The sequence below is a fragment of the Chinchilla lanigera genome, unplaced genomic scaffold (genome assembly GCF_000276665.1).
Source record: "Chinchilla lanigera isolate Chin_1 unplaced genomic scaffold, ChiLan1.0 scaffold00033, whole genome shotgun sequence".
Taxonomy (NCBI): domain Eukaryota; kingdom Metazoa; phylum Chordata; class Mammalia; order Rodentia; family Chinchillidae; genus Chinchilla; species Chinchilla lanigera.
In genome coordinates this window covers 8,997,059-9,012,947 of record NW_004955434.1, presented here as the reverse complement: position 1 = coordinate 9,012,947, position 15,889 = coordinate 8,997,059, and the positions used below count along the sequence as shown (strand labels likewise).

Genomic DNA, 15,889 nt, shown 5'->3' with positions numbered 1-15,889 from the left:
AGGACTACACTGAATCTGTAGGTCACTAATGGAGAGTATTACTCTCTTAACAGTATTAATTCTTGTCTTTTTTTTTCTTTTTTTTTTTTGAGACAGGGTTTTGTTATGCAGCTCAGGCTGGCCTTGAATTCACTTTGTAGCCCAGGCTGGCCTCGAACTTGCAGCTATCCTCCTGCCTCAGCCTCCCGAGTGCTGGGATTACAGGTGTGCGCCACCACGCCTGGCTTCACAATATTAATTCTTACAGCCCTTAAATATCAAATGTCTTTTCATTTAGTTACAGCTTCTTTAATTTCTTTCAACAATATCATAGTTTTCAGATTACAAATTTTGCACTTCTTTTTTAAAATGCCCGGGCAACCTAGTGACTTTGTGAGCTGCTATGTCAAAATAAAAAATTTTAAAAAGGGCTGGGGATGTAGCTTAGTACAAAGGCCCTGGGTTCAGATCTCCTCTAGGAAAACTTTTTTTTAATTAAAAAATTTATAAAAAATGAATGTATATGCATTTATAAACTAGATCCTTTTTGTTTATTTTTCTGGATTGATTTCTGTGGCTATAATATCTACTGTAATGTCCATTAGAAGTGATAGGAACAGGTTATCTTTTCTCAAAGCTCTTCTAATGCTGAAATTAGTCACTTTATTAGTCTTGTCACCTAAATTCATTTGTTGCAATTAGTTGAATGTTTATTTTTTGAGACAGGGTCTGCTATGTAGTTTTAGGCTGGTCTTGAACCATGTGTCTCAGGTTGGCCTTGAACTCAGAGTGATCCTTCTGCTTCCCAAAGTGTGGGGATTACGGGCTTGTGCCACCAAGCTTGGACTGGGTAGATGTTTAGAAGAGGGCATGGCTTGCAGTGCAGGCGGGGAGGGGAGTGACAAATAGTGTATTTTTTTTTAGGACTCAGCCCTGAAGAACTGAAAGTTTTTACATTTTTTTCCCCAACACTGTCGAGGATGTTGAAGCTCTACCTGCCCAGGCAGTGATCAAACGCTTGGAGATAGAGAGCTCCGCACATGCTAAGTGTATGGACCTTGTCACAGATGGCTTTAGTGAGTGCTGAGAGCGCTGGCAGGACCAGACCCTGTCCCGGATGCTGCTTGTAAACCCAGGGCACCTGTCAAGGCGCAGCCAGTTTCCATGCAGTTAATTCTTGGTTAAAATATAAAGTTTCATGCATTGCACAATTTGGAATCTGTTCAGTATTGCAGTTTATACAAGCAGTTATGAAAATGGTCATATATGCCATGACCCTTTAATCTGAGTCCTAGGAATTTATCCATCAGAAATTATTCAGGAGAGAAAAAAATGAAAAAGAAAGAAAAGTTGAGTGGTTAAATGTAGCAGGCTAGTTTACATAATATAAATGTCCAACAGAATTTCTATGAGGAATTGTATTATTTATATATGAAAAATGAGCATGTAAAAAAAAAAAAAAAAAAAAGAAAAAAAAATGAGCATGTATAGATGCTGATGGAAACGATATTTACCAGAAGTGATCCTTTAAGGTCACATAATAGTATTTACAAAATAATTCATAGTGAAAAAGGAACAGAATTGTATATATGCAGATTATAATAGTTTTACAGTTCTCAGTCTGTGTAAATAGTTTGGTAAGGGCCATAAAGGGAATTAAAATTCTGTGGCATAAGAATGACATGCTATGCCTGTAATCCCAGCATTTGGGAGGCTGAGGCAGGAGGACTGCTGTGAATTGGAGGCCAACCTGGGCTACAGAGAGAATGCACAGCCACCATGAACTACGAAGCAAGACCCTGTCTCAAAAAAAAAGGAAAGAAAGTTGTGGGTAATATTTTCAAACTGTTCATAATCTTTTTCCAGCATGTTTTGTTTAACAGTGCAGTGTGATCACAATGCTACTCTGGGCAAAAATCGAATTGTCCTATGACAGCAGCACCTGTTAGAGATTAGAGAAATCTCTACACTAGCAGGATAGTGAGCACTTAAACTGATCCACCTCAAAACACAGTATCTGTTCAAATCTCTTATCTGAAAAGAAAACAATTTGTTATTCCACGTATTTTTTCTGATAGAAAATTTGGAAAATATGGAAAAGTTTTGCAAATTTGTAAAAACTAATCACTCAGTTCTATCACACAGAAATTGACTGTAATAGCTTTGCATTATTTTTTCTATGTGTATATTTATATTTATACATTCTACATACTGGAGGATTTTTTTCAATCAGATATCATGGTGCATTTTAGGTATACAACATGATCACATTCATCATAAGAGAATTTGTACCTGTACGTGGTATAATTTGATACTTTTCTCCATCGGAAGATTTTAAATAGGTTTAACTTACTTTGTACTCTCTGTTTTTATCAGAAAAGTTAACGCTGCACATTTTCGTATGGGTGTGCTACTAGAGGCTGGCTTTAGGTAGCCAGTTCCTGGGGGCCTGGAATAGGATCAAACAAATGCAAATGCTTTTCTCCCCCTTCTGCTATAGAAATTGGTGTGCTAGCCAAGACTTTCATCGACCAAGGGAAGCTGATCCCAGATGATGTCATGACTCGGCTGGCCCTGCATGAGCTGAAAAATCTCACCCAGTACAGCTGGCTGTTGGATGGTAAGTGTGTGTCATGAGCATTTCTGTTGGCAAAAATCTGAGCATTTCATGGGCATTTCATGGGCTATGGTCAGACCTGTCAAGAATGGTAGACAAGGGGCTTGCGTTCTGCCCCTTACTACCCTGCAGCCTTGGACCATTTTCTTTTAGCCTAGTTCTTTATCCGAAAGGAAAGAGGGAAGCGGGCTGCACAAGTAATCAGATGCACACGCGATATTAGTTCAGCTCCCTCACACTTGAGAGTACTTGATGAGGAAGGCTCAGCGTAACGGCTCAGAATGAGCTGTAGAATTCCCCAGCAGAGGTGAGGCAGAATCCTTGAGGGCAGGTTGTAGTTTCTAATCATTGCTTCATTGATATAGAAAAGACATCAAAGAGCTTTGTCTAAATTTTGAAACTGGCATTCGCCTTTTCTTCAGGGTTGAAGCCATAATGTCCAGTTTTGGAGAGGGCATGCTACCGTAGCCTTGCTTGCTATCGATCTGTTCTCTCCTGCTCAGCCCCATTCCTCGCCTCGGAGCACGGGCGCCAGGGCTCCTTCACCAGGCTCTGTGGCCCTGCCGCGTGCCTTCTCCTGGCAGGTTCACTATTTTCTAATTTGTACAAAGGTTCCAAGTGGATTCGAAGGAGGGGCTGGCAGAGCACTTACCCGGGTGTATTGCTGCGAGCTCGTGTCAGGGAGCTTGCCTTCAGGGCCCCATTCACTGCGCCTGCTACCAACATTTGCAAAGAATCCTGGGGACTCAGAAATTCTCAAAACATGTATAGCAGGTCTTTGCTGGGCAGAGACTATGCTAACTGTGCACACCATGCTTCTTATATTTATTTTATTACACAAATATTAACTGGATACTTTCAGTGTGCCAAAAGTTGTTTGAGGCTCCAAGCCTAAACGTGAACGAAATCCTTGCCTGTGTGGACTGTACATTCTAGCAGGAGACACATAAAGTAAATAGAAATGCTTCAAGATAAAAGTTGTTTGAACATCGTAATGTGGTGGGGAAGTATCTACTTTTTTTCTAATAGAAAGTATACGTACGTGGTTCAGAATTCAAAACTTTATTTTTAAAAGTTTAGTGAAGTCTTGCTTCTTTCTGCGTGAGTGTTTTGAAGCACCCCCCTTTGTGTGAGGTCTTACATACGTGATGACACAGGATCACGCATGATGGCGGTACTCAGGCAGCACAGACGTGCAGTCCAGCACAGAACAGCGGCAAATGACCCATGAAACTAGTCCCGGGTCGTCGCTGGGCACAGATGGGGAATGCATCAAAGACAGGACCACAGGGCAAGGGTCTGGGATGGCAAACCTTTCTTATTTCTGATTTTTAAAGTCATTGTTCTACTGCAACAACGCTGTTTCCTTTTAAAAATTCAAAGGATGTAAGGGCAAAAAACTTAAAGTCCTCAGTAGTCATATCCTTTAGGAGCAACTGCTTTTAATTGCTTGAAATGTACTTTGTGTGGACTTTTTTGTATAGTGATTTAAAAAAATACAAATCTACACATACGTCTTTATATGAAGATTCCCTCTCCTCCACCAAGTAATACCTGATACTGCCTTCTTTATCTGTACACATGTACACACAAAGCATATAGATGCCATTTTCGGGCGTTTTGCCTTTTCACTGAATTAAACTATATTTAACAGATTCACCTCTTTGAAATAAGCAAAGTACCATGGTTAATTTCCTACCACTTTATCTGTAACTCTGTTTTGTTTGTATTGTTCTTATGTTATTTTGTAAATGGATGTCTGTCGGTTAATATGTTTTCTTTTTTTTTTATTTTTAAAAATAAAAGAAGTGAAGTGGAAGCTTGCATTGTGAAGTATGCATTGTATTCCAGTTAATCCCCTGCCTAGGAATGTTGGGGTCACATCCAGCTTTTTGCTGTTGGTGTGATGCTATGGAAACTATCCGTATATTCCTGTTAATGTTAGAGGTCGTTTTCATTCAGCTCATCTCTTTCAGTGGATGTTTGGGTCTAAGTTCATGAATGTAAACCTTTTAATCAGAACCACAGTAGCAGACAGGCATTTTTATCAAGACTTCGGTTTTTTCAATGTATACCCCATGTTTATAAGCATAGGTGTTGGGCTGGATAGCTTGTGTTCAAATTCTACTTCCTCTGCGTAGGTAATAGCTAGAGCAAGTTACTGAACCTCGCTGTGCTTAAATCTCCTCATTTGTAAAGTGGTAATAATACACTACCTTTCTTATGGTTATGATGACAGTTGAAAGAAGGGACCCTGAGAAAACATTTGGCATACAGATCTTGGCACCTGGAAAGCATTCAATATATTTAGCCATTCCATTTATTCTTTTTAAATGTATTAAAATAGTTTTCCCCGGGACTGCTTCACTATAAACTTTATAATAAATGCTTGATTTATTACTCAGCTTTGGTGCTATATAAAATTGTACACTTTGAGTTTTTTGCCATTATAAAAGATTGTGCTCTGCACATGCGATAAAGTAGGGGCTTCAGTGTAGACTTTTAAAGCAAAACAAAACAAAAACCCAAAATAAAAAAATGTATAAACACAATATATATTTTCTTATGAAAATGGATTTATAAATTGCACTTCCCTCTTTTTTACACATTTCTCATACACTTAAGCAATAACAACATAAAAGATGCCAAAAGCATGTAGTGGCAGTTTTTTAAAACATCTGACAGGGCTGAGCATGGTGGTATACGCCTGTAATCTCAGCACTTGGGAGGCTGAAGCAGGAGAATCGACATGAGTTCAAAGCCAGCCTGGACTATATAATAGGTTCAAGTCCAGCTTGAACTGCATAGTGGCCAGGCGTGGTGGCGCACGCCTGTAATCCCAGCACTCGGGAGGCTGAGGCAGGAGGATCATTGAGAGTTCGAGCCCAGTTGCCTGGGCTACAAAGTGAGCTTAAGGCCAGCCTGAACTGCACAATGAGACCCTGTCTCAAAAAGACAGAAAAAAAAAAAGAAAGAAAGAAAGAAATGAACTGCATAGTGGGACCCTGTCTTAAAAATAAATTAATTGATTAATTAATAAATCTGACAGGAGAAACAGATTTGAAGGTTTAAGGAATACAAGATCAATTTTAACTTTGATGTAAAAGCAGCTCAACTGAACTGAACGTTACATGTATAAAATGGCTTGTACTCCCAACAGTACCCTCTGATTGGCATTCATTGGTTTTTTTTCCGGTACCGGGAATCCAACTCATGACCTTCCCCTTGCAAGGCAGGCACTGTGCCGCTAAGTTAAATCCCCAGCCCCCTGATTGGCATTTAAACGCTGAGAAACAAGCTCATGTGGTAAGACTGGAGAACAGTGTCACAGGTGGAGTAAAGGCTTGTGCTCATAATCCTGTGCTCAGCTTTATACCATTGTGCAAAAGAACGAGTTCTATTACAGAAAAAAAAAAAAAAAGATTTAAGGTTAACAAATTTAGGGGCTGGAGATTTAGCTCAGCAGCACAGCGCCTGCCTGGCAAGCGCAAGGTCGTGAGTTCGATTCCCGGTACCGGAAAACAAAACAAAACAAAAAATTAATAAATTTAAGTCTTCGAGCACATTTCAGAGAATTCCAGAATCAGAATGACGCTGAACTTTACCTTTTCTTAAGTGACTTTCTTTTTGTCATCATAAGCTTTCTTTAGAGGCTCTTTCCCCGAATCCAGGTTTTCAGGCTGCAGTTGTAGTCATTACCATTGTGATTTTAGCACATTACAAGGTCTAAGTCACGGGCAGATTTTTCCATGCTTTAGTGTCACCAAGGAAATGTATTTTTAGCTCTAACAGTTTATTGCTTGTGCAGTTTTAACCTTTGTCACTTTTGAAAAATATATTCTTTCTACCAATTCTAACTTTTCTTGGTGCTCTGGAAAATATGTCCTTAGTGCTGACAGTGCAGAGTCAAATATTTAGTGCCAAAATATTATTTTAAATTTTCTAATATACTTGGTTCTATTTATGGATTCACTAATCAGGTACATTTGGCTTTCCCTGCGTTTTTGAACCACAGTGTTTAAACTACTTTAGCTCTACTGGTTGAGTATCCCATAGCTGAAATGCTTGGGAACAGAAGAGTTTCGGGTTTTTGTGCTTTGGGATATTTGCATAGACTTCACCTGCAGAACACTCCTAATTCTCAAAACCCAAAGCTTTTGAGCATTACCGCATTTCAGATGTTTGGATTAGGGGTGCTTAACTGTAGGGCTTATCCCTCTGCTTTAAGTTTCCTGTCATATTCCAAAAAGAAGACTTTTGAGGTTTTGATTGAAGTTGAGTTTTTCGTTTAAAGGGTGGAAAACGTAGATATAGATATCCCAGTTAGATGGCAGTGAGGCTGGCTTCACTGACTGGCTGAGGTCCATCCTCACCAGGGAGGGCAATATGCTTTATTCTACCTATTTAAATGTTAGTCTGATCCAAAAACACCCTGACATACACACCAGAGTGTTTGATCTAGTATCTTGCCATCACATAGCCTGGTCAAATTGGCTCACAAAAGTTAACCATCGCAATTCTACTACAGCCTGCCTGATGTTACTACTCTTGCTCAACATAACTTCTTTCCTTTCCGCATCCTTCTGTCCCCTTCCCTTCATTCCTATTTGTTTTACTTTGTAAAGGCTTCCCGAGGACACTTCCACAGGCAGAAGCCCTGGACAGAGCCTATCAGATAGACACAGTGATTAACCTGAATGTGCCCTTTGAGGTCATTAAACAACGTCTCACCGCTCGCTGGATTCATCCAGCCAGTGGCAGAGTCTACAACATCGAATTCAACCCTCCCAAAACTGTGGTGAGTAGCTGTGGTGGAACTGCCTCTGAGTCCTCTTGCTTCCACAGGTACGAGTTGTGTGAACTTGGAAATCCTCTGCCCGCAAAGCTCCTGGGGGTGTTTTCTCAGGTTGCTTGATGCAGCAGACCGGTCTAGTCCACTCAGCTTGGTAGTAAAGGTGCTCCAGGAGCAAGAGGATTTTGTTACTCTTCTTGAAGTATTTATTAACTTTGTACCTTGTGCCAGAAAGTGTGGTAGGAGCTAAGGCAGTGGGGATTTGGATCACTGGCTTACAGGTGAGATTCAAGGTCTACAGCTGCATCTTTTTGTATATATTTTGAATTATTTAGACGCTGCTTAGAAAACCTTTTAACCAAGAAATCTATGTGTATTAGCTTTCTGCCACTGCAACAAACACCTATATAATCAAGTTCGATTTTGGAGGTTTCAGTCGGTGATCGGTTGGCACACGGTTTTTAGGCCTGTGTTGGGGCGGCACATCATGATGGCGGCATGTGAGAGAACAAAGGCACGCGCTTCTTGACGAAGTGTTGCAGTCCTCTGTCTTGGGTTGGATCCCATTTACTTAAAAGCTAACACATTTTCTGTGCTTGTTGCTTACACAGAGAAGACAGCCGATTAAAAATAATGAAACTTCTAAAAACATCCTTCAGAATATGATGTTTGACACCAGTCTCTTCTAACTCGTCTAGGGCATCGATGATCTGACTGGAGAGCCTCTGATTCAACGTGAGGATGATAAACCAGAGACGGTGATCAAGAGACTGAAGGCTTACGAAGCCCAAACAGAGCCAGTCCTGGAATATTACCAGTGAGTTCTTGCTTCTTGGAACCTTTCTTACTGACACAGCACAAAGTACATTTTTAATTTTCCATACTTTACAGCTAACATACCAGGAGACCCAAATTTAATTGGCTGAAGCAATAAAGGAAATTTGTTAGCTTGTGTAACAAGGAATTCCAGAAGTAGGTTGGGCCTGCCAGTCCTAGGTTTGATAAGTTTTGCCAATCTGTCAACTTTGCCTTCTTTAGAACTACTGGCTTTGTCCTCAAGTTTCCTGAGTGGTTGCACATTTGGCTGGAACAGGCAGGGCTACTTCTTTCATAAGGACCGAGGAGTAACCTTTCCCTCAGTGTACAAAAGCTCCAAGCATCCCTCAGATTAAACCAATTGAACAGCACAGTTGCGAGGGACTTAGTGTTCTAGGCCCGGGTCACTGCTCATTTCTGAAGCGGTCACTGGGCCAGGAAGGGTAACACTGATTAGTTCACACCCAGAGCCTGGAGTAGGCTAGTCTCACCCCTATTCCTGCTGAGTAGTGAGAGGGCTAGGATGCAGGTTGCGGAGGCAAACGCAAAGCTCTGAATGTGCCAGTGGAGGGTGCTTTAGCACCGAAGGATCTTAAGTGACAACTAATCTTTAGATCACTTATCTGGCTAATAGCCTTTTTTTTTTTTTTTTTTTGCGGTACTGGGGATTGAACTCACGACTTTGCGCTTCCCAAGCAGGCGCTTATGCCACTGAGCTATATCCCCAGCCCTGCTAATAGCCTTTAAAAGCTTCTATTCTAACATGATTTTATCTGTTCTTCAGAGAATTCCTATCACACAAAACGGGAACTGTACTGCGTTAGTATTTGGTGCAGGCCTTCCTCCTCCTCTTTCCTTTCACTCATTTGCTTACGGAGTAAGGATTCAGTGTCAAGGAAGCAGGGTCACAGTGAGAGCACAGGCTCTGGAGCCGGAATGCTCAAATTCAGGTCCCACCTTGCTATTTAATAGGCTTAGCCTTAACCCCTTCCTTAAACTCTGCCTGTTTTGTCCTCTGTAAAGGAGAACAGAGGCGGGAAAGTGAGTTAATAAAATTATGGCTGACACAGTAAGCACATTGTAAGTAGTAACTGTTGTAACAGTAGTTATTGTTGTCACAGGGTTAAGTATGCAATAAAATCTGAAGCAACACTCTCCGAACTGTTTTAATAGGTGTTTCTGGAGGATGAAAGGATACAACAGTTGGCAATTCACTTTTTACAGTAGCTATTACTGTAATTTTGTGATTTATAAAAAGCCTGGCTTTGAGGATTACTAGCTCTGTCAGCCTGGGTAATATATTTAGTGTGAGTAGCACGAACTTCTTATTTATAAGATTAGGCAGTATTAAATATAGGCTTTCTTCATTTAACTACTGACTTCTGTTCCTGTGACTGGGTCACTAAGGGAATCGGTTGCTAAATGAGGAATTGTATATACTATGTACAGTACTCAGCAAAGAAATGGTCAAAGGAAACTCCAACTTGATGGATATGCTTTTATTTGCATAACTCTTACAGACAGTGCTGTAACGTATAGGTTACTTTTGTTTCGTTTTGTTTTTTGAGACAGGGTCTCATGAAATTCAGGCTGGCTTGTAGTCACTATGTAGCTGAGGCTGGCCTCCAACTCGCAGTGATCCTCCTGCCTCAGCCTCCTGAGTGCTGGGATTACAGGTGTGCGCACCATGCCCGGCTTGTAATATATAACAGAATTTACAACTATAGTGCTGTACTGTACAGTACAATCAGCAAAAATTACAGTGTAATACAAACAAGGTGTACAGTATAAGAAAAAGGCATTGACGCTCTACAGACAAGATGTATAGAACTGTACAAAAAAAACCATGGGTCGTAAGTCTGAACAGCATGCCTCAGATGTAAGAACAGAGGTGTTAAACAGGTGGACTGTTAAAGAGTATCTGCAGTACGTGCTATGTGGGGCTGTTAAGGGAATGAAGCGAGAGGATCCGTGGGAAGACTTAAAGCAGTCCTGGTGTCCACTCACGCGACTGCTGTTTACTCTTGATGCGGTGCCCGGCATGTGGACATGTGGACCCGATTCCTTTCATGCCCCAGGAAACTCACCTTGTATATGTGGGTGAGGAGAGGTAGGGAAAGTGTTCACCATGCAATGTGATACGTGCTTTTATTATTTCATTTAAAAAATTTATTTTATTTTCATTAGGTTGAGACAGGGTCTCACTGTATAGTCTAGGCTGGCCCCAAACAGCGACTCCTGCCTCACCCCTCTGAGTGCTAGGTTACAGGTATGTGTCACCATACCTGGCGCTACATGCTTTTATTGATCAGGAACCTAATTCACAATGGCTTAAGCAAAAGAGGAATTTGCTGATCAGGTAATTAAAAATTTCAATGGTAGATACATGGCTTGGTCTAGGTCTTGAAAAAAGATATCACCAGGAATGGTGGCACATGCCTGTAACCCCAGCACTTGAAACACAGGCAGGAAGACTCCCATGGGTTCAGCGCCAGCCAGGGTTACATAATGGGTTCAAGGCCAGCTGGACCCAGAGAAAGGAAAAGGAGGGAGGGAGGGAGGGGGAGAGAGAGAGGGAGGGAGGAAGGGGGAAGAGGAGGAAGAGGGGGAGAAAGAAAAAGGAACGAAGGAAGGGAGGGAGGGAGGGACACAAGGGAGGAAGAGAGGGAGGCAGGCAGGCTGGCCGGCCAGTAAGACTCAATTTCAGGTCCATTGTCAGGTGTTTGCTTCCGTGTCAGGTGGGCTCCCCCGTGTGGCAGCTTCTCAACACCAGCTTACTTCCTACCGGTTGAGCTACCCATGCAGAAAAGCAAGCCTCATTGCTTGTCTCCTGGCTGACACAGATTAGCTCTGACCATGCCATTTTTGCAGATGGGGAATGGAGATAGTCTCACTTCAGTCTTACGGGGAGATTTCCAATAGTGTCCAGAAGGCAGAATACATTACCGCCTGGCAGACGCTACCACCACAAGGCTCTGAATAGTTCTGCCAAGATGTGAGAAGTTGGGAAAGGCTGCAGAAATGAATGGCACAGATCCTTAAGAGATACTCTAATCCTTCTAGGCGTCTTCAGGCTTTTGTTACCTCTTGCCATCACTTCTACTTTTTCTTGTGTGTTCTCACACATAGAAGTAAAGCTGGACTGAAGTACTGGAAATAGCATTTGTAAGAACTTTAGTATAGCACTACTTTACAATGCTGACAGTCGTATTAGTTTTAAACTCTTCTCACCTGTGGGACATTAACAGAATAGGTTTGTGTTTACAAACAGAATGCTCTTACTCTTTTTGGAGCTAGATCCATTTCGTTATCCAGTTAGTAAAATGACCAATGTTTACTCAAGGTACAGTTCTAGGACTGACTAGATGCCTGCAGTGGTGCCCTCAGTAATTAACCCACTTGTGACAACGTGGCTTGCTATGAAAGTGGCTCCTCAAGAAGCTTAAAATTGTTAGGCTTGTTCTCTTGAAAGCCTTACTAGATGCCTGTGAATTCAGAAACTAAAGGGCTTATAATATGCAAAGAATGCTGTTTACATAACTTCTCTCCAGAGCAGATGCATCTTAACAAGAAAAGTGTTAATTGTAGTGAATTTTATGAGGGATCAAAACGAAATCCTTTTGTTCTGAGTGAAAACTCTGAAAACTTAGTAAGATGACTGATCCTGTTTAAGAAAACTGTAAATCATCATTCTTCAGTAGCTCTTATGCTTTCTTTCAACTGATGTATCTGCAAAGGAGTGTCTGGGCTAGAAGAGGTGGGGTTAGCAAGACTGGCAGACTCTGGAGAGTTGTGTGGTTTGAAAAGCAACCCCAGGATTCCGATCTCACTCCTCACCATGAGATCTACAGGAAACAGGTAAATAAAATAGACTTTCGCTACTGGGCTCATCACAAGCCAGACAAACCTGCCCAGGAGAAATGGAGAAATCTAACAGGAAAACCAGTAAAACTTAACACTTTCTATTCCCCTTTCTGTTAAAATTCACAAGGGTAGACTAGAAAAAAAAAAAACAAAAACACAAAACCTTAGCAAATAGGATAATGAAATATTAGCTCATTTTGCGTAAGACTTAAGTGGACAAAGGAGTGTTCTGAGAACTGACAGGTCCCATTGGAAACCTACCACCATCTTGGTGATTTGGACCAAGTTAATTTTACAAAAGAGACAGTATTATCAATGAAAGAAGAAAAGTTGAGCTTTGTAAAGGATTAAATTAGCACAGTGCGTGCCTAATAAATGATAGCTGCTATTATTTTTGAGGTGCCCGTTTCTGTAAGCCAGGGGGCAAAGCTGAAACTAAAATCTACGTTTTCCAATTAACTGGCCAAGTTCCTTTCTCTCTTGATCATATGGACCTATACTACAGAACTCCTACATTGTCATCTTTCATGAAAAAGTTTTTTTGAAAAGGCTTGTTAGGAAGAGTCGGGCCTATGGATTTTTGTTTTCTTTCCATCTTTAGGAAAAAAGGGGTGTTGGAAACATTCTCTGGAACAGAAACCAACAAGATCTGGCCACACGTACATGCTTTCCTACAAACGAAAGTTCCACAGACAAACCAGAAAGCCTCAGTTACTCCATGAGAGAAAAGCACGTAACTACTAAGATGAGCAGAAGAAACTCTTCTGTGCCTTTAGCAGCTTCTGTTTTCTAAGAATCAAGAACATATGAATTCTTTGCAAACTGTTTTATTTCTATTGATTTTATTCTGGCTATTACTAAGGGTGTGCCAAATGAATCAGATACTAAGACAGATCTTTACAAATGGTCTAGTATGTTTTACCCATCTTTTACAGGTGTACAATTCAAAAACACCAGGTATGTTAAAACTTTAAAATGAGTGAAATTAAAAGCAGTTGGTAGTAATTTTTTTGTCCAGTATTTGATAAATCAAATTTTCATATTTTTCTGTCATTCACTTGGGGAAAATATCATGAGACTTTTGCAGAATGATGCAAAAAAAAAAAGACATTTTCTAGTCCTGTGGAATATGGTTTTGTGAGACACTGTATAGTTTCCTGACATTATAGAAAAAAAGCAACGGGATTTATAGATGTTGCAAGATGCAAATTCACTGTTGCCTTTACACTAATAAACATGTAAGCTAGCTATAGATGATGTATTTATTTTGTCACTAGACACAACTTTGGCTTACTCAGAATTTTTAATTTGCTATAAAATATATGTTAGTATATAAGAAATCAGCTTATTTTTGTTTGAAAATACATGTGCACTAAGGGATATGATTTATGTAAAAAATAACAAAATTTTTAGACCAGTACCAGCAGTGAATGAATTTTCAATGGAAAATATAATCAGGTTTTCAGATGTTACTTAGGTTAATGAACATAGGATGTACTTGTTTCTTTTTAACCCAAATGTGTAATTTACACTGGCAAATATAATCAGGTTTTCAGATGTTACTTAGGTTAATGAACATAGGATGTACTTGTTTCTTTTTAATCCAAATGTGTAATTTACACTGGCAAATAACAAATTATAGTACAAACAAAAAATAAATTAAGTTGGCACTATGTAAAGTAAGCATACTTTGTTATTAAGGGAATATAAATAGATCAACCATGCCAGGAGGACATTCCCTTGACATTAACACAACCATAATTAGTAAACAGGTGCAGCAGTAACAAACAGATATGAGAGGTCAGAAAAGGATCAGAAAGTAATGGAGTTCCCCAAAGGGGATCTTTACTTGACTGAAGAAACTGACATCTGCTAGTGTTCACTGCCATCAGTCAGGAGCAAAGAACTCTGCTGGTGTCCTCTTGAGCAGCCACTTAAAAAACTAAATCGTGTTTCTTTAGTAGGGCAACAAAGATGCATGCTCATGTGTCGTGGCCAGGTCGAAAATGGGGCAATCTGAGAACAGGAAAAACCCAACTGTGTTTTCTATACAATTCGTTTATTTTACTTGGTGCTAAAACGAACGTATCAAGCACTTGTACAAACTGTTAACTGGCCTTTTAAGAACTTGGCTCATTTTATTCTAGGCATTTAAAATTCAAGTGCCAGGCAGGGGTGCTTATGTATTGGGGGGAGGCACTTATTTTCCTTTTTTAAAATTCTTATTTTTAAAAATTCATTGTTGATCTTTTAAAATGGAACAAGGCTTTTAAAAAGGATTACAGTCACTAGTTCTTTATAAAACTCTTGTAATGCCTTATTTGAATGTTTATATGCTTTCTAAAAATGTGAACTGCCAAATTTATCACTAGGTTATCAGATATACATGTTCCTACTACAATAAAATTTAACTACCATGGCCGTTACTTTGTCTTTGATAATTCACAAGGCCCACTCTCCCCCACCTTTCTGCTGTCCTGACTTCTCACTGGCTTCATTCTAATAAACTGTCTTCAAACAGTGCATAGCTGGTTTAATTTCTTTCTTTTTTTTTTTTTTTTGGTTTTTCTCCGGTACCGGGAACCGAACTCACGACCTTGCGCTTGCCAGGCAGGCCCTTTGCCACTGAGCTAAATCCCCAGCCCCTAGCTGGTTTAATTCCATGTAAGTCTTTTATCTTCTGGTAGGTTGTTGATAGTCATACTGGCTTTCATGACACCTCGGTGACTTGTGATCAGAGAAAGTTTGAAGAATGCTATGAAAACTAAGATTCCCTTTCGCTGGGACCATTCCTTCCCCAGCCCCAGAATCATAATTTTGCACATACATCCACTACTCTGAGAAACGAGCATGACATTTTTATTAAAACAATTTCTGCTGGATGGGTTCGTGTCACAGGCAATGTTAAGAATATCACTGCTGAGTGCGTCCCGCTAAACAAATACTGCAGTGATGTCCGCTATGATTCATGTGCCACAGGGTAACAGCGTCGCTGAATGTCACGGGCAGGAAGAGCTACTATACTTCAGTTAGAAAATAATGAGAACAGCGTCTCAACTCATTACCCTACTTTCTGGAGTAACACAGTCACGCAAAGCATGAGGCTGGAAATGGGAAATGGCAGTAACTGTTACCACTTGTATTTCAGCTTTCAATTCTATCTGAAATAGGTTAAAATCTGGCTCAAAAAAATTTTTTTTTAAAATTTCTAAACCCTATTCCTTCCACCCCTCAGCTATCTACAGTGGCATTACAGCGAAGTATTTTGGGTCCTCATAGCTTGGAACAAAACTGCCTTATACCAACAAATCAACCACTGTAACCTTGTGTTACATCAAATTACTGAACAGTACTTGCAACCAACAGCGAGAATAAATTTGTATTTTAAAACCTGCTTATAAAGTGTCTTCTCATTGACAAAAGAATGTCAATGATAAACTGCAGAAGTGGCTTTCTTACTCTTGCAATGAAAGATTTTCATCTTGGAAGTCTTGGTTTAAAAATATTTAAAGAGGCTGGGGAGTTAGCTCAGTGGCACAGCGCCTGCCTGGCAAGCGTGAAGTCGTGAGTTTGATTGCCGGTACCGGGAAAAAAAAAATACTTAAAGAGTTAAAATAGTCAACCATTCCTAAGAACACTGACAGTAAAGGCTAACACAGATCTATAGTCTCTATCTGACCCTTTTTAAAAGCTTCCTAAGGATTGTGAGTTTTTCCATATATAGCACTGAATAAAGGTAAACTGTCTCAATGTATACATCAGTCCAGTATTTGTCATACTTTTCCAAAGGATTGCCAAGTGTCTGAAGAGTAGCACTAATA

General features: G+C 40.2%; 1 protein-coding gene across 1 annotated transcript; it reads left to right on the top strand.

Annotated features, from left to right (window-relative positions):
- Positions 1 to 2,479: 2,479 nt before the first annotated feature.
- On the top strand, positions 2,480 to 14,591 carry Ak3 (adenylate kinase 3; the record flags this gene model as incomplete). The annotated part of the gene is given in 4 exon segments (XM_013516310.1): positions 2,480 to 2,599; positions 7,222 to 7,394; positions 8,087 to 8,205; positions 12,670 to 14,591. Coding segments are annotated over 4 exon segments (533 nt in total), but the record flags the coding sequence as incomplete, so codon positions are not given.
- Between the last annotated feature and the right edge of the window lie 1,298 nt (positions 14,592 to 15,889).